Source organism: Buteo buteo, chromosome 27 (genome assembly GCF_964188355.1).
Source record: "Buteo buteo chromosome 27, bButBut1.hap1.1, whole genome shotgun sequence".
NCBI classification, from domain to species: Eukaryota; Metazoa; Chordata; class Aves; order Accipitriformes; family Accipitridae; genus Buteo; species Buteo buteo.
The window spans coordinates 1,407,976-1,433,580 of record NC_134197.1 but is presented as its reverse complement, the minus strand read 5'-3'; the positions used below and the strand labels follow the sequence as shown (position 1 = coordinate 1,433,580).

Sequence of the window (25,605 nt, the reverse complement as noted above, 5' to 3'; positions counted from 1 at the left end):
TTGCAGTAATTTTGCTGTTGCAAACTGCTAAAATATTGAGTATTGAGAAGAGCTGGTTAAAATAAGGCTGTCTTAAGTCATTGGATGATCTGTTCAATAACATGACATGCCAGGGAAATGAAATAATCATTTTGCTAGACAAATAAATACAAGCAGGTGCCTAAACGCACCTCCCGGGGAGGGGGGGGTTAGGTAGGTGCCACCGACGGGTGAGACAAGGGCTGTGCGAGGCCATGGTCCGGGTGCCAGGTTTAGCACCGACCCTTCCAGCCAACGCAGCTTCCTCACTGCTAATGGCACTGGCACTGCCAGCGGCATGACGATAGAAGAATAAAAGCTATTTTTTTAGGGAAATACAGAGGAAAAGCATCCCTCTTGGGGCATTTCTTCCCACGGTGGGGGATGCAGCACAGATTAGAGCCCCCACACCTGATGGCATCCACACCATCTAACCTTAAGGATGGAAAACACATCACAACTCCTTTTTTTCCTCCCCTCCTTCTTTTCCAGTTGCAGCCATGCCAGCAACCAACCAGGGCTGGCCCGAGGCCTTCGGGTTCAAGATAGGCGGGACCGGTCCATGCTACATCCTCTGGGTGCAGGATGGCAGCAGTGCGGCGGTGGCGGGGCTGCGACCGGGCGACGAGGTGGTGGAAATCGAGGGGCAGCCCGTCTCCTCCCTGGGCTGCGAGGCGCTGCTCGGGCTGGCCAGGCGCTGCGGCAACGTGCCCCCCAGCATTGGGGTGGTCTCTCGCCTGCAGCACGTCGACATCCCCCCCGGTCCCCGGGGATGCTTCGGCTTCGAGCTGGCGAGCGGCAGCCCCCCGCGAGTGGCCAGCATCAGCCCGGAGTCACCCGCCGCCGCCTGCGGGATGGAGCCGGGGGATTACGTGCTGGAAGTCAACGGGATGCCGGTGATGCTGCAGGAGGCGGCGGTCGCCTTGGTGGGGTCCTGCCACGGACGGTCCCTGCGGCTGGGGCTGCTGCGGCCGCAGCGCCGGGGCGGCACGCGGGACACCATCCCCAGCGCCGACGCCGTGCGCCAGGAGAGGAAGCAGAAAGCGCAGGAATTCAGCAGAAAGGTAAGGCTGGGGCGTGGGGTGAGTGTCCGGGGCTCTGGGCAACCCCTGCACTGAGAGGTTTGGAGATTCCTGCGTTCAGCCTTTGCAGTGTGCTCGGGGGGGGATGCTCCTGGCTTGGTCCCAGGGCTGGGGTGCAGATTCAGGGCGTCACCCCAGAAGGTTCTCGTAATTACCTGTATTTCAGTAATCCCTGGGAGAATAGAGGGATGCTGCAAAGAGCTTGGAGATCTTCTGGGGGATGACCCCAAGTGACTTATTCCTTCACACTACAAGAGCGTCTGGAAACCCACGGGGGCAGATCCCTCTCTCCTGCATGTCTGGATGTCCCTTCAAAGTTTGAGCATGTCATCCCACAGACATTTTAGCTCTTATTTTGTTGCAAAGGGAAAACATCAATCTGATTATATCTTCATTGTGTTCCTGAAAGCTTCCTAGTGGGTAGTTTACCGAACACATCGCCTCATGCTAATTATAAATTTGATCATGGTTGTTTTTTTAATCTTTCTAATTTCCATTTCAAAGTAGCCTTTTAAAATACTGTTATGAAAATAACCAGGCTTGTGGTTTTTTTGATCCTGAGCTAATAAAGGAACAAGATATTCATAAAGAGATTCGTGGGTATCAGCCGAATCCCCTCAGTCAGCTTCTACATTAAAGATTCACAAATATGCACGGAGGTTTGGATTCATAAGGCAGAGCATCGCATGTGAAACAGATACCTGCTGATTACAGGAGATTAACAAGAGGATGAGAGGTTGTTCCACGCTGCCTCCATCTCGTGAAGCCGCATTAGACCATGTAAACGTTTCCTAGACGATCACAGGAGAGCGCTTTTGGAGCAAGCGAGCTGGTCGCGATGCCATGAGCACCCGCAGCAGCACCTCTGCCGCCTCCCTTCCCTGCCCAGCAAAGCCGCCCGCCACGGCCCCCGCCAGCCTGGGCAGAAGCAGGTTTGCAGGGCACGTGTGCCGCTGGCTCCTGGGCACTGGAGTGCAGCTCGGCTGGCAAATGCCTCTCTAGAGAGAGTTAATGGCGCAGATGTTTTAAGTGGCGTCGTCTTTTTACACGATGCAGAAAATAATAAAACCCAGTGGGGTGCTTTACTCCCTCATTTACCTGGAAGCTCAGCTCTGGTAGGTGCTGCTGGTGCCGGTGCTGCAAGCAGCCGGTACTCCTGCCCACCCGCCGCACGGCTGGAAGGTTGGAGGGTGCCGGTGGCTCGCATTTCATGCCTGCACTGCCCGCAGGTCACTCGCAAGCCTGAGATATGGAGGCTTTTCCCACCCTCATTCATTTGGCAGAGCCCCTGTCTGAATTGCGCTCACCTGGCAGACAGACAGACGGGTGGCAGCAGGGCCAGGGCTGGAGCCGGGCTGTGCCAGCCGAGCATCCCGGCAGCCTGGGGGCATCACCAGAAAGTGATAGAGGTACTTATGGTCTCAGTTCCAGGTCAACATGTCCTCTTGTCCCTTGCACACTCAGGGACATGCTGGGGACTGCACTGACACGAGGGTGGCAGCACCCCGCCATTCCCACCCCGCCAAGCCCTGCGGTCTCAGCCCAGGCAAAAATTTAACAGCAGCATCCTGGGATTCAGCCCACCGGGAACACCACAGTCTTTCGTCATTTCTGTGCCGGACCTTGGGACTGAAAAACATGCGAGTCTGCCCTGGGGGATGCAGCTGCCTTGGCTGCCCCAGATTTGGTAACCTTGAAGCTGCTGCCGGGAGCCCCCCGCGGCGGCTGCGCAAACCCAGCAGCATCTGGAGGGTTGCACTGGGGGTCGAGGTGCCGGTGCTGGCCCTCCCTGGGGAGCTGCCAAGTGGGATGAGCACCCGGAGGGAACGGCTCTTCCCATTCCCTGGACAAGGGCTTCTCCCAGCCGGCACAGGGAGCTTGGCCGGGCGATGCCGCAGGGTTGCACACACACAGCCCTGCACGCAGCCCCTGTGCAGCGGGGAAGGGCGAGGGGCTCCGCTCCCCCCACTTGCAGAGCTGGAGGGAAGCAGTTAAACCTGCTGACAGCACAAACCCATCCCCTTGCAGGAAGACCCAACGGGCGCAGGGGCCGCAGGGCGGTCACAGGGAGTCTTCTGCATCCCACACATTTGCTGCGCACAGCCAGGCTGCAGGCAAGCTACCAGCACCCACTGCCCAGCACAGACCCAGGGCAAGAGACAGCCCCCTAGCCTGGCAAGAAGCTAATAAGGAGGGTCCCAAGCAGGGTAATTGGCTCAATGGTAATTAGCTAATTACTCTGCCTGTCGCGGCTGTCACAGGTGGAGAGGACAGGACAGCGGCTGGGAGCTGCCGATGCTGTTTGCTGGTGCTCACGTTTGCATTCCCTCTCACCACTTCCCTGCAGCCTCCCAGAGTTAATGGCAGGGCAGTGCTGCCTGGCAGGATCAGGCCGTGATTAGAGGCTTAAATACCTCCAAAAGCCCATCGCGGTGTCCTCTGCCAGGTAGACTCCAGACCGATCCGCCAGGTCCCAGCCCAGCCATGCCAGAGCCTCTCCTGCGGGGCCACTTGTGACCCAGCAGAGTTTTGGGGTCTGGGGTCATGCCACTGTTCCAGTGCAATGTTTATAATACACAGAACAGCAACACTAGGGATGTCTGCAAGGCCCCAGTGGTGCTGCGTGATGGGCCGATGTCTGAAGTTTCTCTTTCCTCCCTGCATGGGTTCCCTCCTCGCTGGCTGACCAGGCGCTGCAATGAGACGGACACATTTTCTGCACCGTCAGTGCCTCTGTATGCGTGGTTAACTGCTCTGCTGCTCAATACCCTTTCCCTCTTTCCCGGCTCCCATGCTGCAGGTAGATGACATCCTCGGTGACCAGCCAGAGGTCAAGGAGAAGGTGTTCACCATCCTGAAGCAGTACGCGGCGGAGCGGAAGGTGGAGTACTTGGCCTATGCCCTCTGCATGGTCCTCACCCAGGAGTCCCACCAGCATCTGATTGACAACATCAGGTACAGGGTACCAGTTACCTCCATGCTGCAGTGGTGGTCTTTAAACCACGGGCATCCATCTGCCCGTCGGTGGCGAGCGTGCAGGGCTGAGCGGTGCAGGCATGGGCCAGGAGGTTAGTGCAGGGAAGATGCCAACCCCTTTTCCAAGGGGCAGCTCAGCTGAGCTTGGCAGGGTCTCAGCCTGGCATCCCTGTGCCCGCCAGCCTGCGTGGCGGGACGGGAGGACCTGCTCCTGCCTGCTGGCCGGCACCGTCCCTGCAGGGATCGGTGGTCACCAGCCCCACCGAGCCACCGCCTCCGCCTGCAGCATGGGACATGGCTCCCGTTTCTGGCCGTCCTTTCAAAGGGAGGTGGGATTAGCTGCAGAACGGCTGGCGATTCTTCAAGAGCCTGGCCGGAAAATAAACAGAGCTCTGCAAGGCGAGAGCTGGCGATGGGCAAAGGGTTGGCCAGGGCTGCCAGCAGCTCTGGCAGCGGGGGTGGCTTGGCGGGTGCCATGGGCTGCTGCCTCCAGGCCAGCACTCCCCGCAGCATCCCGGGTTGCCGGGGCTGTGGTCACACATCCTGGGATGCTACAGTAATGCTCCGCTTGGGCTCGGGGTCCCCGGCACCTCTTGAGTCCCCGGCAGAGCAGTCGTGCCACGGGTGCGCAGCTGGTGCAGCCGGTCCGCTGCTCTTCTTGCAGCGTGGGCTGGCACTGCGGGACGGTGCTGGTGCCGGTGCATGGACACGTGGTGGGGATTACGGCCAGGCTGAGACGATGGCCATTAGGGAATCAGGTCTCCATCTGGCCCCACTCCGGGTCCGGCTTTCCAATTCTTGCTTTAATCAGTGGAATTGCAAGATATTACAGTTACCATAACAACATCCCCGTGCCGGGGTCTCCGCTGCGCCTGCCGTGATCTGGCGGTGGGGAGGGTGGGGAGAGTGGGTCAGTGGCCCTTGCCACGCACCGTCCCCTTGCTCTGCTGCGGTTGCACGTGGGCTGCCCGGCACCCCCCCATACCTGAGTGGGGACGGGCACAGAGCCCTGCAGACCCAGGGTGCAGAGGGGACCGCCAGCTCCCCGGCAGCCGTCTTGTCCGGGTGCCCATGTCTGGGCTGTCGTGTCCCCCCCGAATGTCCTGGAGGGACCCGACCTGCAAACGGCTGGGGCTGGGGCCAGGGATGGATGGCACCGAGTCCCGCCTGAGCTGTCACCCCAAACTAGTCCCAATTAAAAAAAAAAACAAAAACCCACCATCCACAATTCAAGAACAATCTTTTCCCCAGCAAGATCCATGGTCATGCCTTGAACGCCTCAGAGACCCCCTTTGACTTCATCCCTGGGGAATTATACAGGATTATTTCCCCCACAGAGGGGATTTGAATAAGTGTCCGAATTTTCCTCCTGATGCAAGCCCCTCTGCGGGGGGCACAGCCGGTTCCCCCCAGGGTGTCCCCGCCCCAGTGACCCCCACATTAGCAGAGAAGAACGTGTCTGCACCCGGTGCTGCTGTCCCCTTCGTGCAGTGCAGAGCTCATCGCATGCCCAGCTCTGTGATGCCATGGGGAAGCGTCACGTTACAGACCCCCTGATAAGAGAGTCAAACCCCGCGGTCACCCCGTGCCCCTGTGTGAAAGGTTAACACCGGGTCTGGGGCAAGAAGAGCCGTAAATCAGGCAGCTGATCTCGGTTTAATAGAAATGAAATATTTAGCTTAGGGAAAAGATTTACCGTCTAATCTTAATGAAATGAAGTCAAGAAAATAAAAAAAAAAAAAAAAGGTGCTTTGGAGACCAGGTTTCCCAGCTGCGGGGGTACTAGGGAGGTGGGGGCAGCTCCGTATGCGCTGCCGTGCGTGATAGGAGCTGCTTATCCCGGGGTCTCCCATCCGATGGGTTTGCTGCCGAGCAAGAGCTTTTAATGCTTTTAATAACTCACTGAAAGGTGGTGAGCGGCTCCTGGGTGCTCTGGATTTAGGGGGTGTTGTGAATACACATGGGTGATTTCCGCACGGCTCGAGCCGGTTCGGTCCGTTGCTGGCTGAGGAGGGGTTTGGGGTCTGCGCCCCGAGCCAGCACCCCGGGACTGGGGAAGGGCTGTGCGGGGGATTCATGCAAGGGGGGGATCCCGGCTCCAGTGCTGGCTCCGGGGATGGGGTGCTGGTGTGGCTGTCTCACCGTCCCCGGGGTGCAGGGCAGCCACCCCCGGGCAGTGTTGGTGCAGTTCGGGCGAACGGAGCCCATCTGAGCTGACCCAGTGAGCATCCTGGGGCTTGTCCTGCGGGACCACCCCCACGGCACGCGGAGCCGTACGAGGACGGGCTTGGAACCCATCAGCCAGCCCAGGCATCCCTGTGAGGCTGTGCCTGGCTCTCTGGGGGCTGTTTCCACCTGAGATGCGGGGAGCAGTCCCGCACACCAGGAGCTCGCCCGTGCCTCCCACCCTGCAAAGCCTGGAGGAGAGGTGCCGAGAGGAGCCCTCGGAGGGGCCGGGACAAGCCCCTTCCCTCCAGCAATGGTGGTGCCCATCGGCCAGGGACTGGGGAGGGATGCTGGGGGCGATGCCGGGGGGTGATGCTGGCAAGGGTCCCCAACACTCACCTTGCCGGCAGCCCCGGGCTCCGGCAGGTTGGCTGACCCCTGCCGCGGGGTCCGTGGCGGTGGCCCGCCGTGGGTGACCGCGTGGCTCCTGCCATGCAGAGCCAGGCGGCCAGTACGTCCCCGTCTGCCGCTGACCCTTGCGCTGGCCTGATTGGATCTTCCCTCTGCACCAGCTGTATTTATTTTCGGGCCGTTGCTGTTGCCGGCTGTCCTCCCTCCCCTGCCTGTCCCCTCCCCGGGCTCCCCTCGGGGTTTAACGTGCTCCCTGCAAAGTGCTGCGGCGCAGCGTAACCCAAGACCCCCCGACTCGGCTCACAGATTGACTTGGGGCTGCAGACACCTCCCCTCCTCTCATCTGTCCTCGAGCTGGGCTTTTTCCGGTGTTGGGTTTTTTTTTTTCCTTTTCAGCTCAAATGGATTTCATCCTATTTGCCCAGAATTAAGCTCCTGCAGATTTTAATTTGCTGACATTTTCTTCATCTGTTTGGTTGTGGATAGCGGGGATAACACACGTGCTGCGCCAGTTCCTCCCCGCTCCCATCCCCTGCCCATATGGCTGGTGTGTGTAGTAAAAGTGCACAATTGTAGTTCTGCTCAAGAATGATGAAATACGGCAGCGAGGGGGCAAGATGAGCTGTCTCGGGTGAGTAACGAACGGACCTTTCCTGGGAGCCGAGGGGGCTGGGAGGGGAAGGGGTTTAAAACAGCTTAATTCTTGAATCTAGCAACCCCTGGCACCGCAAAAATGAAATGTGCTAAAAGTTAATTAACTCTTAGCATCCGTATTGCATCAGAGCTGCTCTTGTCAGGGACTCCGCAGGCATCACAGCTCTGCCGGGGAGAGGGAAATCTCTTATTTTGTGTTACTCCATCACCTGCAAATGCCAAAGCCTGGGTCTAGTCCCGGGGGAGCTGCGGGGTTTGTCTCCTCTGCTCCCTGCGGCCGTGCCGAGCGCGTGTGCAGGGGCTGCGTGTGCCTCGCGCCGGCGTGGGGAGGGGAGCAGGTTATTTTGGGCAGGTCGGGGTCCCAGGGGCATGCGCCTCTCGGCACTGCTCTTATTTCTGAGCTGTTTCCAAACCAGGGCAGAGCTGCAATTCCAGCAGGGGAGCGGTGCCGGCTCTGCACCCAAGTGCTCTGCAGTGCTGTCGCAACGGCCACCGGTTTTTCCCTGGACTCTGGGGGCCGAAGTCGCCCTCCGAGCCGAGAGGTACGGGGGGGATCCTCACCTGCGTGGCACAGGGGTTTAGCATTTTCACACCACTATGTACCCGTTGGCGTTTCCCTTTGCACTGCGCGTTCCCCCAGCGCTGGCAGCAGCACCGGCAGTGCTCATGCCAGCGTTGCACCAGCTCCCGGCAGCGGCGTTCAGGTTCGAAACATCTGTTTGCGGTAGAATTGGGGAGCAATGGAAACGCAGATCCCTTCCTCCCCACTGACCTGCAGTGCTACAAAAGCTGGTGCATAAAACACGGGTGTTGATGCTTACACGGACGTTGTCCCGTTAACCTGGATTTGAATAGCATGATGCGTCTGTGCTCCGGAGCACATCCAGCCTCTCACCCTGGCCGCATTAATTCATTAGATGATAACTCTCGGGCTGTTTAGACTGCTATATGTTGTCACAGATCTCCTTTAAGTCATGTTGTGCTTCAGTCCACTGCAGGGAGAATAGTTAGGGGTAGTTTGTTACTTCGCTGCTTTGGTTACAGTCCGTTTGCTTCCCGAAGAGCCTCTGCTCCTGGGGGAAAAGCAAAGCGTGCAGCTGAAGCTGCTGGCCCGTGGTGGCTGGGCCAAGGCGAGTGCCGCTCTGATTGCAGTCACTTTTGATCCCTGACAAAGATAAAATTGCTGCCCATCGGGGGTTCCCTTATTATGGGTAAAATTCCACCAAGTTCATTTTAATAATGTTCCAAACACAATCTATTTGTCTCGGCTTGTTTTCCATGGCAATAAAATCACTTGGCATGTTCCTGTATTAAAATACTCCAGCCATCTGTGACTGTGTCTGGATAAAAGATTTCATTTTAGCCATCAGGATTTATATATTATAGATTGTGCTGCTTCCCTGCTTGTCGTCCCCCCTCCATGTACCTACTCCTCCAAGGCTGGGGGAAGCTTTCCAGCTCTCTCGGGTGCGGATGCAGCTTGGGGCATGGGTGACCCCCCCTGAACCCACATCGCTCTGGCTGCTGCCAGATACAGCACTTCAAACCTTACGTGGACATCGTCCTCCTGCCCACGGTCTGGGCAGACCCACTGTGAAACTGCGCGGATGGCAGGACGATAATGGAGGAAAAGCAGCTCTTGTTTGCTTCTGTTTTAAAAAAATCCCTAATCTGATAGCCCAACATATGTTCAACTGCCCAAAAAAAGGGAATTAGGGCAGCAGGAAAAAAACGTGCCACCAGTGAAAACAATTGGGAGCGGAGTTCCTTTTTTATTGGCTGAGTTCAAATAGGTCATGACCAAAATGCCTCGGTGCAAAATCTCCTGTTAGGAGATTAATTTCTTTTGACAAATCAAACTATGGCTATAATGCAGATTATATCAGCCTGGCCCACTTCCACCCCACCACTGGGTCACAACTTTTATTTTGGGAAGTGGTTACTTGGTCTGAGTTTTCCAGTATCTTAAACAAAACGTGGAAAGCCACATTTGTGCTGGTGTTCCCAGCAGAAAGCAGGTTGGGGGCAGTGCCTCGGCTGAGGTGACCACTCTCTGCGGCTCCGAAAAGCAGAGGGAGACACAAGTCCCTGCACCCCAGGGCCAGTGTCGGGTGCTGGTATGGGGCACGGGGTGCGTGGGAGCTGCTGGTGGCCCCACATCTCCCCAGCACAGCGGCTGGCAGGGTCCCACACGTGCCACAGGGGGTCTGGGGGTCTGGCCACGAGGCCGGGGCTGTATCGAGCAGCTGTTTGCACCCACTGGGTGATGCCAGGCAGGATGGAAGCTGCAGAAAAAGCCTTTCTGAGGGTTTCTTTGAAGTTCTCCATGTTCCCGGCAGCTGTGGGGCTGCCCGTCCCTGCCAGGGGAAGGACAAAGCCACCGGCTCTTGGTGTGCAGAGTGGTTTGGGCACAGGGACACGAAGTTTGGGATAGGCGAGACCACCTTGGGGCCCCGGCGGCTGACGGGGAAGGTGACCCCCAGCCAGGCATGGGCTGCGGCATTGCTTTGGTGAGGCTCTTACCGGCAGACAATGTGCATCAATCATTACTGGAGCCGGTGCAGGGATGTGTCATGAGAGGGTGACCCTTCCCAAAAGCTGCCGTGCGGAGCCAGGGTGGCCAGGGAAGGGCTGCGAGGGGGTCCTGGCCCCGGTGCACGGCCACTGCATCCCACCACATCTGCACTCCTGGGTGGAAAAGCACCTTCGTTCCTATTTAATAATAACAACTGTCACATCTGCAAAACATCTGCAGCCAGATGAGTGATTACGGACCCTCCCATTACCGGGGATAACAGGATAACAGCCTCCGTGAAAATCACAGGTCCGTGCTCGCTGCCAGGCTGGAGCGAGTCCTGCTCGCGCATGAGGGTTCGGAGGCACCGCATCCCCCCGTGGCCGCTGGTGCTGCTGGGGTGGGAGGCCAGAGCAAGGCTGCCAACACCCCTACCATGCACACAGGTAGATTAAGTTTGAGAAAAATCTGTACAGGTTCATAAGCAGAAGTCCTGTAACATGGGTAAAGCCATATAAGACTTTTCTCTCCCAAAAGCATATGAATTTTAGCACTGCGGCATGCTGTTGGGGCAGAAGTGCTTTTCCAGACTGGTAGCTGTTTGCACAGCACAGTTCAGACATAATCCAAGTGTAGCTCAGTGTTTTAATCCACCCTGGGATGTGTTTTTCTGCACAACTGACAGACTCAAGGTCAGGTCTTTGCTAGTTGTTTTGGGGCTAAACCATACATTTTTCATTTTTCCTTCCTTTGCTACCTGGAGATTGTATCTGATGTTGGCAGCTCTGGAAAGCTTCACATCCTCTTCATCAAACGCGAGTGCTGTGTTTAAAGATGGCGTTATTTAAATTAAAGAGGGTTTTTTTTAAATCTTCTATCCCTAATGCAAAGCGCTGCTGTGTTACCCTGGGGGTAAATGACGCTCCGCGACTCGGGAGGAGGTTTGGGCCCATGACGCTGGTCCTGGTCCCGGTCCTGGTCCCGGTCCAGCCCAGGCAGCTCCACCTGCATGCCCAGCAGCCGCACACCCACCGCCGATGCTGTTTGCCTTTAAGGTTTCTCACCCATTACAGCAGCATGTAATTTAAACAGAAGCACTTTAGAAGTCAACTAATTAGCACCAGGGAGGCATCCCCCCGGAGTTCGGCGCGGAGCCGTGCCCTCCTTTCTGTTACGAGATTGTTCCAGCTGGAAATTACAGCGACTGCAGTTTTTAGGGAAAGCGAGAGGCTTCGTCGCTGTGAGCCGGGGCAGAGCCGGAGCAGGGAGGGCAGAGCAGGGGCTAAAGCCCAACTGATAAAAAAAGGAGGCGCTCGGTAGATGGTAAACCTCCGCCTGGGACTGAGAGCGCGGTGGGGAGGCGAGGGCGAAGGGAGGCAGGGAGCCAACCCAGGTAGAGTTTGCCGGCGAGCCGGCCCATCTGGCCACGGTCCCCACGCACCGTGGGGGTGCCAAGTGGCAGGGGGGCACCGGCTGGCGCGCGGTTTGGTTGTTGGATCCGGCCGCGTCGTGGGCGTGAGCCGAGGCTGAGACTCAGCTGCATGAGGATCTGAAGCAGCTCCCTTTTGTTCCCACCGCACCCTGACAAATGGGAAAGGACCGGAGTTTCTCTCGGCATTTTCGGTACGTCTCTCTGCTCTGCTCCTCCGCGCGGCGTGCATGGTGTTGGATGCGCTGGGAAAGTCTCGCGCCCCGGCAGACGTCCCCGCGACGTCTCCCCTGCCTCTCTGAGCTGCGGGGATCCTGCCTCCCAGCACCGGTGCAGCCCTGCCGCCAACCTGCGCCCACCGCACCGGTAGCACGAGGTGCTGGGGGGGGTCGAGCAAAGCTCAGATGAAAAATTGGGGGTAGGAGGCTGGGGAGAGGCGGGAAGAGCCCATCTGGGTCTGCTTTGTCTCCGTGCCTTTAGTCCAGCAAAGGGATGGGTGGTGAGGACGAGGGTTTGGGGATGCTGCGTGGGGCAGGGGGTGCGATGGAGTGAGGACTGGGGACCCCTCCCTCCCAGCCCTGGCTGAGGGTGAGCTCTGAGCAAACCTGGGGCTGCTTTCAGCTGCTCCCACCAAGGCCAGAGCTGCCACTGCTGCCCTGGTCAAGGGGACTCATCCTGTGCCGGTGAGCCTCATCATCCAGCATCCCGGGCTAGGAACCTCCAGGTGAGCTCAGTGCCCATCACAGGACACGTGCAGGCGTGAAAGGTGGTTTTCCAGTGCATTGGGCTGGCAAGGGAGGCAGCTGTCAGTGATCGCAGGCTGCAGAAATGGGACTGTCTGTCCAGAGGTGAGCTGCAAGTGACCCCCCTGGGAGTTTTAAAAATAGTGAAGTGTGACAAAGACCGGGATGCGCTAAAGACGTTCTGCTGAAGTGAGCCCCAGAGCAGGGAGCCGAGCGGCTGGGGACGGGCACGCTGGCCGATGGGCTCCTGCCAGGCGGTTTCCAGCCCCGTGGCAGCGTGCTGCCGTCCCGGCCGGGATGCTTCGGAGAGGGAGTGAAGGTGAAGCATCTTGCAGCCTCTGGGGCCTCTCCCAGCCTGGAAAACACCTTGAATTTGCATTTGTGTGTTAAAGCAGACTGAATAGCCTGGAAGAGCATGTGCTGACACTCCTGCAGAGGAGGGTTAGTGTGCTGGGGCTTGGTGCACCCTGCCCGGGGGCTGGGGAGTGGGCACAGGGCTGCAGTGCCCAGGGCTGGGGACGCCTTTCCTGTCCCCTTTCCAACAGGGAACAGAGCCAGGGCTGACTTGGAGCACACGAGGAGGAGGAAGAGGAAGCTGAAGGCATGAGGTCAGCGCCGCACGCCTCCCAAGGCCTCCCATGGGCATGTGTAGCGTGCGGTGCTGCTGGGACAGGGGGGTCTGCTCCTGGTCCCAGGCTGACCTCTGCAAACAGGGTGGTCGCATCCGTGCTCCCTGTGCCCCGGTGGGATTTGCTGGGAGAGGGAAACCCCAGCTGGGTGTTGCTCCTCAGTGCCACGACAATGGGCAAAGCCAGGTTTATCCCATGGGATGGCAGAGCGCTGCAGAAATAGCCACGGTTTCCCACTAAGCACCGGGCACCACCTGCCCTGTGCTGGTACCGGTGCCAATGCCAGTGCCGGTGCATGCTGCACAGGCAGCATTGTGCTGGAGCAGAGGACAGGCTGAGGCATTAATGCTGTCTAATGACACCCCACATGCTGCCTTTGGTGGGTCCCTCGCTAAGGACTAGACCTGAGCACCCACTGAATCGCAGGGCGTCAGGGAGCTCGGGGATGCAGCCTCCAGCAGCACTGCGGCACGGGGCCATCCCAGGCTCCCCGAGGCCACCCTGCAAATTCTCTCAAGGGTTTTGCAAAGGAAACTCTTTTGCATGCTTTAATAGGATTATTTTTACCAGTTAGCTCCTCTCCTTGCTAAGACACCATTTGACTTTAGCACTGAGTTAATTCATGGCGAAACCCTTAAGGCATGTCCTTGTGCCTGGTTATTGAGCTAGCTGTACTTTGCTCCTCAACCCTGATGTTTGTCAGCCTGCAGGCAAAGTAGCAGTCAGTGCAAAGTGGGACAGCCCTGCCGGAACGAGCAGGGCCAATTTAATTTGGCCAACTTAAATGGGAGCACGCTCGTTTTGCCTGCGAGGAACCCGGACTTTTCCCTGGCGGGAGCCCAGCCCAGGGCAGAGGTGCGGGGTCCTGCCGGGACTTGCTGCTGCTGCACCGCATCCTCCCCTGCCACGGGGCTGCGGCAGCCCTCGGTCCCGCAGGAGCCTGCTTACAGCTGGGTCAACTATTTATTAGCATGATTTCACTCTTTTCTAGTTGCTGCTTAATCACAAATTGACTGTGAATTGTACTGATGTGTTACTTATTTTAAATTGTCACCAAATGCTTTGTGTGAGCATATGTCAGCCTCAGGCTGGCTTGCGATCTGTCTGCTCCTACTCAGTGTGAGCATCAGCTCTTATTTCGAATTCTGCCTTTTGTTGGGGGGAAATAGAGATGTCCTGGTCCTGGTAGATTTGGGATTTGAAGCCTTCCTTTCCTTCTCCTCTGGCTTCACCCAGGTTTTGTGGTTCCTTTGGTGAAGTTGCCCAACGGAGAGGGGAGACCCATGGGAGCCCCCCGCCAGCCCCAGCCTCTCCAGCTGCGCTTCATTAGCAACCAGCTGCCATCACAGCCGTGTCACGCTGGCACTGCAGCCCTCGCAGCAAGTTGCTCTGGGTCCTCTGACGCCAGCTGCGAGTTTGGCCCAGTTTGTGCCACCCCCCCCCCCCCCCCCCAGAGATGTGGTCCCCAGGCAGTTTGGAAGTGATGCTGGCATCCCTCCTCTGCCGAGTGTCAGAGTTTGTGTTAATGTAGGGAGCGCGTTCTCATGCACCACGAGGTGAGGAGCGCTAACGAACCTCACAAGACGGTATTGTCTAACGAGCAAGAGCAAATGCAGCTGCGACAGGCAGCCCGGTACGGGTGCAGGGAGGAGTTGCTATAGAAACACACGGAGATAACCGCTCCTCCAGAAGCCCCTAAATGTGCAAATGGGAGGGTAGGAGTAGGTGAGTGGGGTGTCAGTGTCTCACCATTGCGATGACAGAAGGAAATGGAAAAGGAAAAGCGTTTCCCCGTGTTACAGGGGTGAACCCCTGGCCGGGCTAGGAGCAGTGCAGACGCACCCTCCTTGCTCCCTCCTGGGATCCTGCTTTATGCATCCCCTGAGGGTCCCAGGGGGTCCTTGCGGGGGCACAAAGGCCACTTGGCTGCTGGCAGAGCAGCTCCTACAGACCAGAGGGGAGGGGACCTGGAACAGAGCAAGTTCCCAGTAATGTCCCCTCGCCTGCAGCGTCACCGTGCCCATCCTTGTCCCTGCAGCACCAGTATCTCCCAAGGGGCGCGAGGCTCCTGCCTGGCCATGGCAGGAGATGGGGGGGTGGCAGAAGCCGAGGCTGGAGCCCAGGAGAGCGGAGTCCAGGGCTCCCGGCAGAGGGGCTGGGGCAGCAGATGGGGAGCAACATTTTGGGGGTCCCACACTGTGCTGAGAAAGAAGTGGGTCTGGAGGAGGTGGTTTGGCACTGGCAACACAGGGGGCACTTGCGCGTTGGGACCCCTGACTGTGGGTACCATGCAGCAAGGAGCGGGGTGATGACGGAACGGGCACTGTGGGGGCAAGAGTCCTCCCCTGCCTGGCTGGCTGCCTGGCAATTAATCTGGGACTCAAGCTGAACCTCATCATTGGCATACTAGTACCAGCAGCTGAAGGGGTCCGGGACGGGACGCGTGAGGAGGAACTGAGCTGTTTGAATCAGTATGTGAGCACTGTGGAGGGGTCCAACATCCTCACCCCAATAGAGCTGTGCATGGGATGGGACAAGAGATGCAGCCAGTGTCCCTGGTGTCCCTAGCATCCCTGGCATCCCCAGCCCTGGCATTTGCAGCACTGGGATGACAGGCCAAGAGCGCATGAGGGGCTAGGGCTGCTTTGACCTTTCCTTTCCAGGTATGGCTGGATCCAGAGGTCTGGGCCATAGCTGCCTTTGCCCTGCTCCTCACTCCCCTCCCTTGTCTCATTTCTCCAGGATTTTCATCCCCAAGAAGCACCGGCAGCGGTTTGACGAGGTGGTGTCGCAGAGCCTGATCAGCAAGCTCTGCCGCTCCAAGAGTGAGCAGCACAGCAATCGGCTGCGACGCAGCCGGAGTGAAGATCACCAGGAACGGCTCCTCGTTTCCACCCGTGCCAGCTCCGTGCCCCGCAGCCACGAGGAGGCCAGCAAGAGCCTACGGAAAACCACTTCGCTCATCACCAGCAACGTGGCCTCGGGGGCTGCCCGCAGGTAACACCTCTCCTGGACACCCTGCGCTCACAGCGGCAGCGTCTGATTTTGCATGGACGGTGACATGGAGGAGGGATGCCAGGGAAAGGGGAGAAGCGCTAGGAAATGGCATGTCTTCGGTGTGCACAGTGGGTGAATTCCTCCTGGGCTGGGGACGAACAAGGACCTCTCCCTCTCGTAGGTTGGGCGTGTTTGCAGCCCTCGTCCCAGCTCTGGGCAACCCTTTCTGCCCCCTCGCTGCTGCAGGGCTGGCTGGGACGAGCCACGCGTGGAGCTGAGACGGCACTTGCAGGCTGCGAGGGGATGTCGGCTCCTGTGTGGGTGGGTGGCCGAGCTGCAGGGTGCCTGGCCGTGCCGGGGGGATGCAGGGTACCTGGGCACAGAGCAGGCTGTATCATCCTGCCCTGCCCCGGCGGGCGTCTGGGTGCAAGGCTGCGGGGGGAAGGACGGTGCCCAGGGGATTAACCCATTTCCCACTACCCATATGGCCAGACCTCAGCAGCCCCGGAGGGCCGAGGAGCCCTGCCGTGCTGGCTGCTCCGTTCCCAGCCCTGTCTCACGAACAAGAGAGCAGGATTTGGCCCGCCAGCACAGCTGGAAAATACTCCTGGGACGGACTGTGCTGCCACAGGCAGATCCTGAGCTATTCCCCTGCCTCCAGCTGGTATCTCCAGGGTGTTCGGCCACAGGCCACCTTCCCGCCAAGATAATTTTTGCTGCGACTTATCCAAAATCCAGTTCCAGCGCAGTCTGCCTCCCTGCCAGTGTAGGATCAGTCCCTACAAGAGGCTTTCTGGTTGTAAATGATCTCGGTGTTGTTGCCTTTCCCCAGCTCCCCGCAGGGAACAGCTCCCAGCTCCAATCAGCCTCCCAGCAGGGAGATTTCCTAATGCTCCTTCCAAAATATCCTAGCAGAATTTAATTTCTCTCTCATCAGCCTATGAGATCTTTGCCCCCTAAAACACATTGTCTCTCTTATTCTATGTAATACACAAGCTATATCTCATGTTCCACTTTAAAAACACATTGGATTTGAAGGACTGGACGGTGGTTTTATGAATTAGGTAATTAATGCAGACCAAGAAGCCATGCTCAGGGGCTCTGCATCTCTTCCTGCCTCCAGAGCATCCAGATCCCTCCAGCCTCCCCTGAGGTTTTGTCTGGGCCATTTCTAGCACCCCCGGACCACTCCCCATCCCACCACCCACCATGAGCTCAGCACCATGAGCTCCCTCTGCTCCCCGGCACGGGCAGGCTGCAGGCAGGACAAACTGCACTGTGGCCATCCAGGGCCACCAAACTTGCACCCACCTTCCCTCCATCCCCTGTCCCCGTGGGCAGGGCACGTTTTGGGGGCTCCCCTTTGAAAGACACTTTGGTATCAAAGGGGCCCTTGTGTGGACACAGGGAGCATTGAGGGCTTGGGCACTCAGGAGACACCCAGGCTAATGGGGCTTGAGAGGGGCTGGGGAAGGAAACAAGAATCAAATAGTGGGCTCTGATTTCACATTTGCTTTTTTTCACCTGCAGAACTGTGCGAGTTTATAAAGGCAACAGAAGCTTTGGCTTCACGCTACGTGGCCATGCCCCGGTGTGGATCGAGTCTGTTCTGCCAGGTAAGAAAGCCTCCAGCCACAAGATTCAAAGGAACTTTCTTAACTCTGGTCTGAACTCAAAATTTTAGGTGCCCGCTGTTTGCTAGAAAACAGCAAAAGGGGCTTTAACAAGGCTCAGTGATGCAGTTTCCCGAGTTGAGTATCTAGGGTCTTTGGTACAATTTAGTTTGGCTTTATGCACTCCCTATTTTGAAAGGTGGAGAATGTCTGTGGTCAGTGAATAGCCTGAAATCACACCTGAGTTTCCACTGCAAGCTGGGCACTGGCATCACTGTGCCTGGTGAACGGCTCCAGCCCACCCAGATAATCCACCTGGAGCAGATACCCTGCCCTGGGGGGTGTCCCTGGGCATGGCTGGGCACACAGCAGCCAGGGAGGTGGGACCGCATCCCTATGAGCAGGGGTCCGCCAGCTAAAGCCCTTCTTGTTCCCTGTGCATTTAGGGAGCCCGGCTGAGAAGGCAGCTCTCAAACCTGGAGACCGGATCCTATTCCTCAACGGTCTGGACATGAGGTAAGAGGCTCTTTAGAAGTCCTGTGCCAAGGGGCCCCTGGGGGTGGTAGGTGGCCAAGCACACATATGTTCACTTGTTCACTCTTGTGCAAGAGAAACAAGAGCTGGGCATCCTCAAGAGCTGTCTACTGAGGTGCATGAGGGGTTTCACCCCATATGGGCATCTCCTTTAATATTCTTTTACAAAAACTGGCTCTAAGAGTAGTATTTCGGCTCCATCCCTGCTCCTCCTTTGACTTCTCTGTGCACATAACCATGTATAATGCATGACACACTATATATAACTGGTGTCCTGACTGCAACCCACCCGCAGACCCTGATTCGAGCCACTGTGAGTTAAGTTGTATGTGTTTAACACCTGGGGGTCTGCTCTTAAAAGGAGCAGAGCACCAGCCAGCCCACAAATCACTCCCAGAATGGGAACATAAGCTTAAAACCACATGGGCAATCACATTTCCACCCATAAGTTATTTCTTCTATATATTATTTGAGCACAACAAAGCGATTGAAGCAGAGCTGAGTGTGCACCTCACTGGGCAGTGGCAGCAGCCCCATATTTCCTTGGGTTGGTCTTTCCACACAAAAAGCAAGAGCAAAGGGTTAGAAGAGGCTACACGATAAGAGACTGATGAATATTTAAAGGTTAAACATCTGATGCTGCTTCTGTCAGTGCTCAGGTTCTCACATTTCAGCTGATCCAGCAAACTGTTGGCTGATGCAGCATTGCCAGAGAATAGAGGAGACAGAGTTGAAGATTGTCCTCTGAGCCTGCATTTTGGCAGGCATTGTCCCAGGCCAGCCCATACCCTTCTCCAAGGACATGCCAAGATTTTTTTTGCCTACAAAAATGTATTTTACATCCACCTTGCATTTTCTTTTCATGCAGAATTAGGACAGGCAAGAAGAGACCCGCAGCACTGTATCATTTAAATTGAAAGTTCATCTTCTGGGTCTGAGAGTAGATTAAAGTAACGCTGGCTTCATTTGCCGTAACGGCTCCACAGGGTGCTCGCAGGCATGCCCTGCGGTTATTCCTTGCTGCAGGTAGAGCGGAGAGCCCAGTCACAGGGGGGTGGTTCACGCTCTCCCTCGGGGAGACTCTTTTCTGTGCAGCAGAGATAAAACCAAGCAAAGATTGAGAGTCCAGGGGAATCGCAGCGGAGCCTGACGCTGCCTGGCTCTGAGCAGCAAGATGAGGCTTTTTGCAAGATAAACGATGGCAGCTGCAAACTCCATTTTACCGCTGCTCTCCCGCGAGCTGCTGCCCGCAGCGGTGCCCGCGCAGGCAGGCAGCCTGGCAGCTCTGACCCGGGCTCTCCTGTGCCCCGCAGGAACTGCTCCCATGACAAGGTGGTGTCGATGCTGCAGGGCAGCGGGGCGATGCCCACCTTGGTGGTGGAAGAGGGGATCGTCAACTTCTCCAACGGTAAGAGCGCAGGGAAAAGAGGGCCAGGAGCGGCAGAAACCCCACGCCGGCTCCTGAATTCCCTGCGCAGGAGGGAATTGCCAAATACCTTCCGTAGGCTTGGCAGGTTTAATGCGCTGCCCGGAGGGCTGCTCCTCCCGCCAGGGCACGCGGCTGCCCGTTTTCTGGGATCAGGCTTAATCTCAGGCTTGGCTGCTCTCCAGAAGGGTTCATCCTACTGTATGATCGTCCTTGACGGCCCTTGCCAATGTCCTTTACATGCAGTCTGTGCCATGTACTTGACCGAAGTAATCCAACCCTGTGCATCCATGGTCGCTTTGCAAATCCCACGGTTGTGTATGGACTGTGCTGTTCAGAATAACTGCTGCTGTTATGAATAATTTAGCTTGTTGCTGGTGAGCGAGTCAGTGGGAGAGGAGGGTGTCTGGGGCAATGAGGGTTGTCAGCACAATTTCAGCAGAGGGGCAAGACCACAGCCCAGGGCAGAGCACGGACACTGCTGTGTTTCCGAAGCTGTGTGAACACAGGAGGGTCAGTGTGCTATTGGGGTGCTGCTCCGCAATGTGCAGGCCCAGGAATTAGGGACTGGCTCTTCCCTCCAGAGCAGCAATGGACTCTCCTGGGCTTCGTATTAGGAGCACTGTGATACCAACTCATCTGCATGTGTGCTAGAAACAAAACCGAGCACCTCGCTACTTCACAGTACAGAGCTAGCGGCACCCAAACTGCTTCACTGTCCCGCAAAAGAAACCAAGAAAAGGTAGAATTTTTCACTCCCACTACCTTGGCCATATTCCTGTGTGGATAAGTGCATCCCACAGTCTCAGTTGGGTCCCTTCTCCCAGCTGTGCTTATTGCCCTGCACTCACTGCAGAGGCAGCACAGGGACCAGTGCAGATGAGTGTGGCAAAGCAAATAACCTTCCGTGCCTCGGTTCACTCGCAGTAATCCTTGACTGATGCTGCTTTTAAAGTCAATGATTATCATAAAGTGCTTTGAAACTTGAGCAGAGGCTTTGGAGGGCCAGAGGAGGAATACCACCTGCACATGCTCACGGAAAATGTGGAAGCAGCGTGGTTGAAGAGATAGACCCCGGAGAGCAGCCCAGTCAAAACACTCCTGCTCGGCTCCAGCAGGTCCATGGACCTACTGGAACAGCCATGAGCTCCAGAGCAGCAGGTCCAGAGGATGGGAGGAAGGCAGGGGTAGTCACAGCTCCAGACGAGCCATTTCACCTTGTCACCATGCTGCCTTCCAGTGACCGAAATCTGTTTTTGCTGAGGTAACAATGTCTGTATCAGCACATCAGGATTTGTATTTCTATGGAGCACCCATTAGGCACGGGTGCAGTCGCCCCAGCTGTCCCCAGGACCAACCCCTGGTTTCAGCACAAGCCTTTTAACCCATGGTTAAGACCCTTTGTCTGTTGAATTTTCTTTTTTCTTTCTACCTGCGCCTTGCAGACTCTGACTCTGCTGATTCCCCGAGCACCTCCTCCGCCCTCACCTCCCTGCAGTGGGTTGCAGAGATACTCCCCTCTAGCATCAAGATTCAAGGAAGGACCTTCACCCAGCAGCTGGAGCACCTGCTGACTCCACCTGAGCGCTATACCATCTGCAAAGCACTGGAAGGCTTCTTTCAACATCGGTAACTCGTTAGCAGCTCCATTCCTCTAATGCTGTCAGCCCTGAGCTCTGCTGTGATCATGTTCTCTGATTTCCTCAGCTGTGTATTTCCCTGTGCTTGTCCACAGGGCACAAGCCCATCTCTTACCAGGTGTCCTGCCCAAGCACAGGGCAGACCCTTTAGCTTTTGAGGTTAATTTGGTCACCCCTTAATCCCTCATAAAGGGACCTTGGTCCACCGCAGCATGGGCTCTCTCACTGTCTGGCTCTCCCCAATGGCCACAGATCCCATTTCACCTCTTTCAGTAAATCTCACTGCATTTTATCCTTATCTTCTCACTCTTCTCAGCATCTTGGCTGCAGCACTCCCTTGGTGGCAGCGTGGGAACTGCTGTGGCTGGCAGAGCCCTCATCCTGCAATGGAGCACATCCTCCCCACCCTGCTGCAAGGGTCAAAACCGATCCCCTGGCAGACTCGAGACTTTCAAGAGTGACTTTGTTTTCTGCCCTTGATCTTTAACCTTTCCGCACCATGGGGAATAAGCCATCCCTCTGGGTGCTGGGAGATGCTCGCTCCCTCTTCCCACAGCTGCTGAGCTGACCGAGCCGGATTGCCTGGCTGCTCCTCGGGAGCCCGGGTCCCACACAGGCTGTGGATGCACCTTTCATGGCCAGGCATGCTCCTGCTGCAATGGTGCAGCAGCCTGCTGGTACAAAGCCCAAAGGATCAGAGGATCCGAAATCCTTAGTTTGACAAGGAAATGCAGTAAAGCCCTCAGCATTTAGGTTACTGACGGTAAGAGAGAACAGAAACTACAGAGTATAAAGCTGTGGCACTGCCCCTGTGCACCACGCCGCAGCATCGCCCTGCCCGCGGGGAGGCTGGGCTGCCTCGGTACCTGCAGGTGCTGGCGGAGGCACAGCTGCGTAACCCCCCCAGCACCAGCTAGGTGAATCCTCTTGAGGCCCAGCAATCACTAACACTGCCCCAGTAAAGCAGAAATCATTGCTTTATGCTCTCCTGAGACTGCACTGCTTCTACGGGGTTCCCCGGTTGGGCTTTTCAGCCCGAGGAGCGGCAGCTGTGGGAGCAGATCTGGTCCCCAGGGTCTGCAACTGGGAAACACAGACCTGATCTTAGCAGGGTATTTGCTCTTGCTCAGTGGTACAAGGACGGGAAGCCCAGTACCACGAATCAAGTCCCCAGGTCCCCCTCCCAGTGCAGGGCAGCACACATTCCTCCATCTTCCAGCAGTGTTCTGCGGGGGGCAGTCACTGCTGCCTGCCCCAAAACTGCTGGCTGCGGGGAAAAAGGCACAGCAGGGGCACCGGCAGGCCCACCCTCTCCTCCAGCCATCTCATTTTGCCTGTCACTACCCTGGACAGCTTGATGCAAAGGCCACTGCTCCATTTAACACTAATTCATCATGACCTAATTGCATGCCTGTCCCAGATGAGCAGCTGTGGCCTCTAACTGCTCCAACAAGGAGGGAAATCTCCAAACATTAAGTTTATGTTTCTTGCCACCACGGCATGTGGATACCAGCATTTCCCAGCAGCAAACGCCAGAGACGGAGTCGGGACATCCCTGTTCTGGGCTTTGGCCCTGCAGCCAGTTTGCACATGACAAGCCAGCCGGCCCCGTCCGCCACCCGGGAGGAGCAGTGCCTTCGCAGGGCAGAGCAGCCATCTGCCTCAGCAGCTCCTCCACAATGCTTTAACTTTTCAGAATAGGAAATAGGCTTCTGACAGCCAAGAGCTGTGTCCAGCTCCACAGAAAAGGCAAATTAGCCCCAAACTAGGGAGAAATTTAGCAGGTGGCTTCTGGCAGGCTGTAGATGGCTCCTACTGCTTCTCATCCCTGCTGGCCTCTGAGGACACCCAAGACACTTCATTAACAAATTCCTTGCAGTATTTGAGCCTCTTCACCCTTCTGCTTTCTCCTGCATGCCTGGTCCCTGCCCCTTGGAAGGCAGTGATGGTCCATTCAATTAACATCAAGCCAACAGATTTGTTCCTATGTATGCAGTCTCCTTCCAGCTCTTTATAAGAAGTTCTTACTATTACTTCTACATTAAGGATGCAATAGTTGCAGTGAGCTTTAACCCATCATCTCTGCCTCAGTTTCTTAGTAGAAAAGCAGCCTGGCTTTAGCTCTCTGACTCAGGACAGCCCTCCTCCCCCTGGCTGCTTTACCCTCCTCACAGAATCGGGTGCTCAGCCCTGCTATTCTCAGCAGCCCTTTCACCATCTCTACACACCACAGAGCCAAAATGAGACCGACCCCTCAGCCCAGCGAGCCTGCCAGCCCAGCTACCCTTTCCAATGCATTTCTCCCTGAGCCTGCTTACCTGCTGCTGGCTAAAATTCAGGTCTTTCCACAATTTCTCTCTGGTTCCTGGTGCTCCTCCACCCCTCTCACTCCTCATAAACCCCAGGTGACTCACGAACCAGGTTTTATACCTGGCTGTCAGGTGCTGCTGGTCCCCAGGGAGTTTGCTCTCCCCATTAGCACCAGCTGCCCAACTCCACTTCCCAAAGGGCTCGGTCTCTTGCTTGCAGCCCGGCACCTCCGCTTTGAAATCATCTGTTTGTGCCAAAGACATCTGTTTGTTGGCAAAGAGGCGAGCCCGGCAGCTGAGACCCAGGTGGAGGCAGGCTGGGAAGCGCCGGAGCCCAGGGAAGCGGCGTGGTGGGGCTGTGCCGTAGGGATGTGCTCACTGCCCAGCCCTCTCTTTCCAATTTTGCAGGAACATTGACACTCTCATTGTGGATGTGTACCCGGTGCTGGACACACCGGCCAAGCAAGTAATTTGGCAGTTTATCTACCAGCTGCTGACGTACGAAGAGCAGGAGCACTGCCAGCAAAAGATTGCCAGGTTTCTTGGTTACAAGTCCTTGGCAGGTGAGAGGAAAGCCCCTGCACTCTGGCACGGACACGCCGTGTCCCACCGGGTCCCCGGGGACCTCGGTCGGTCGCGCTGGGAGCAGGCTGGGGCGGCGAGGGAGCAGAGGGCTCCTGCTGGCTCCTGCCCACACGCTGCCTGCGCGGAGGAGTTGGCCGCACGGGATGTAGAGCATCGCAGAGGAGTTTCCAGCTCCTGTTACCGATGAGGTTGATCTGTTAAGCAGGCGGGAGGTTACCTTTTCTGCATCACGGAGCCGTGTAGTTTTGGAAGGAAACTCTGCTCTGAGAGTAGAGATGGCATCTGAGAGCTTGTCTTTGGGAGCAAAGGATTTTGGAAGCTGCTCGGGTCGTTAGAGGTCAGGAAGTCCCGAAAGGAAATAGCCGGTTTAGGGGCAGCGTTCAGATCAGAGAGGCAAAATAAGCAGTGACGGTGGTGTGCCTCAGGATGTCTCCAGCAGTCAGATGTATGCAGGTATCCGTACGTGGGTATCCGTGGTGAGAGGACGTGGGGAGCACGGCTCCCCCGGCAGTGCCGTGCCTGTCCGGGAGTGCTGCTCTCCTGAAGAGAAAAAAGGCTGTCGGTGATTCTCCTCCTCACTCGTCCACCTCTCCCCTCGCCTTCACCTGGGGCTGTGGCAACACAAAAACCAGCTGTGGTTTGCTGGGGATTATGGGCTTTGCAGTCAGACAGCAGAAAAGCGTGGGCAAATTTGGAGTGAAATGTCTTAGTCTTTGAATTTGGGCTTCTTAATTGCTCTCAAATTAAGAATCAAATTCTTCTATTCTAGGCTATTTACATTGTGTTGATGTGTTTATTTTAGACTCAATGTAGGTAAAAAGGGGTGTTGCTTGAAGAGAGACTTTTGGAGGAATACAGTTATTTTAGCACAGCCCTTCCCCTCGCAGGGAGAAACAGCTTGAAGTCCTGGTGCAAATACTCCCTGCTGTGCATGGAAACCTCTTGGGTATTTGCTCACCTCATTTGCACCCTCAATTACCACTGCTTCTGTGTGTGCAGAATCATGGCCCAACCTACCTAACATATTGTATGTTCCCAAGAACTTAGACCCTAAAATTAGTTTATAACCTTTAGAAGATCTCAGAGGGAAGCTGATATATTTGCAGTTTGCAGCTATATTTCAGGAATACAAAGCAGGTATCCCCAGCCACTGGCAGAGGAGGAAAGCAGGGGAGTAAATCTCCCTCTGAACCAGGCTATTTCAGACAGACTGTTGTCCCCGGTTTGCGGGCTGGTCCCCGGCTCCTTTCAGCTTCTCAGGTGAACAGGGCAGTCTCTGACCAGGTGAAGTTCTGGTTGTTCTGGTGCATGACGTGTCTGTCCATGCATGGAAGCGCAATGGCCAGAGATCTCTGAATTTGGATTAGTCCTTCACCTGGGCTTCTTCCAAACTCAGTGGTGATCTCTGAAGTTTGTGTGTATCGGGCTGTCTGAGCATTGGTTTGTTGGATACCACGGAGACTGATGCTCCGGTATCTTCATCCTTCTGTAAGTCTGAGACTCTCTGAGCTGTCGCGCTGAACTGCACATGGACCAATCCATTAGACAATGTTCTTCCAGGCAGCATTTCGGTGCTGGCCCCCACTCCTATCTTGTCCCTTGAGGGCAGGAAGGAGTTAGCCGGGTCCCTCTGGACCAGCCTAGCTCAGGGCTGGCATTTCACGTGCACCATAAGCTGGTGGATGCCAATCCGGCTGGAAAAAGCGATTGCATGTCCCATCTTTGGGCATCCACCCCCTTGCCCTGCGCTGGCAGGAGCATTCGTAACCTGCTCCGCTCCCCGGGGCCGGCGTGAGGATGGGGTGAGCGGCTACCTGGGGGGACAGGCAGCCACAGTGCTGGCAAGGGGTCACGGTCAAGTGCAGGGCTCAAAGAGCA

General features: G+C 56.5%; 1 protein-coding gene across 1 annotated transcript in view; it reads left to right on the top strand.

Annotated features, from left to right (window-relative positions):
* The first annotated feature begins 518 nt into the window (after nt 1–518).
* GRID2IP (Grid2 interacting protein) overlaps nt 519–25,605 on the top strand; it is a 38,757-nt gene continuing 13,670 nt past the window's right edge. Inside the window, exons 1-8 of the mRNA XM_075058271.1 lie at nt 519–1,082; nt 3,901–4,055; nt 15,366–15,620; nt 17,151–17,236; nt 17,680–17,749; nt 19,081–19,175; nt 20,639–20,822; nt 23,551–23,705. Of these exons, the coding sequence (XP_074914372.1) occupies nt 519–1,082; nt 3,901–4,055; nt 15,366–15,620; nt 17,151–17,236; nt 17,680–17,749; nt 19,081–19,175; nt 20,639–20,822; nt 23,551–23,705 (1,564 nt within the window). The remainder of the gene's footprint in view (nt 1,083–3,900; nt 4,056–15,365; nt 15,621–17,150; nt 17,237–17,679; nt 17,750–19,080; nt 19,176–20,638; nt 20,823–23,550; nt 23,706–25,605) is intronic.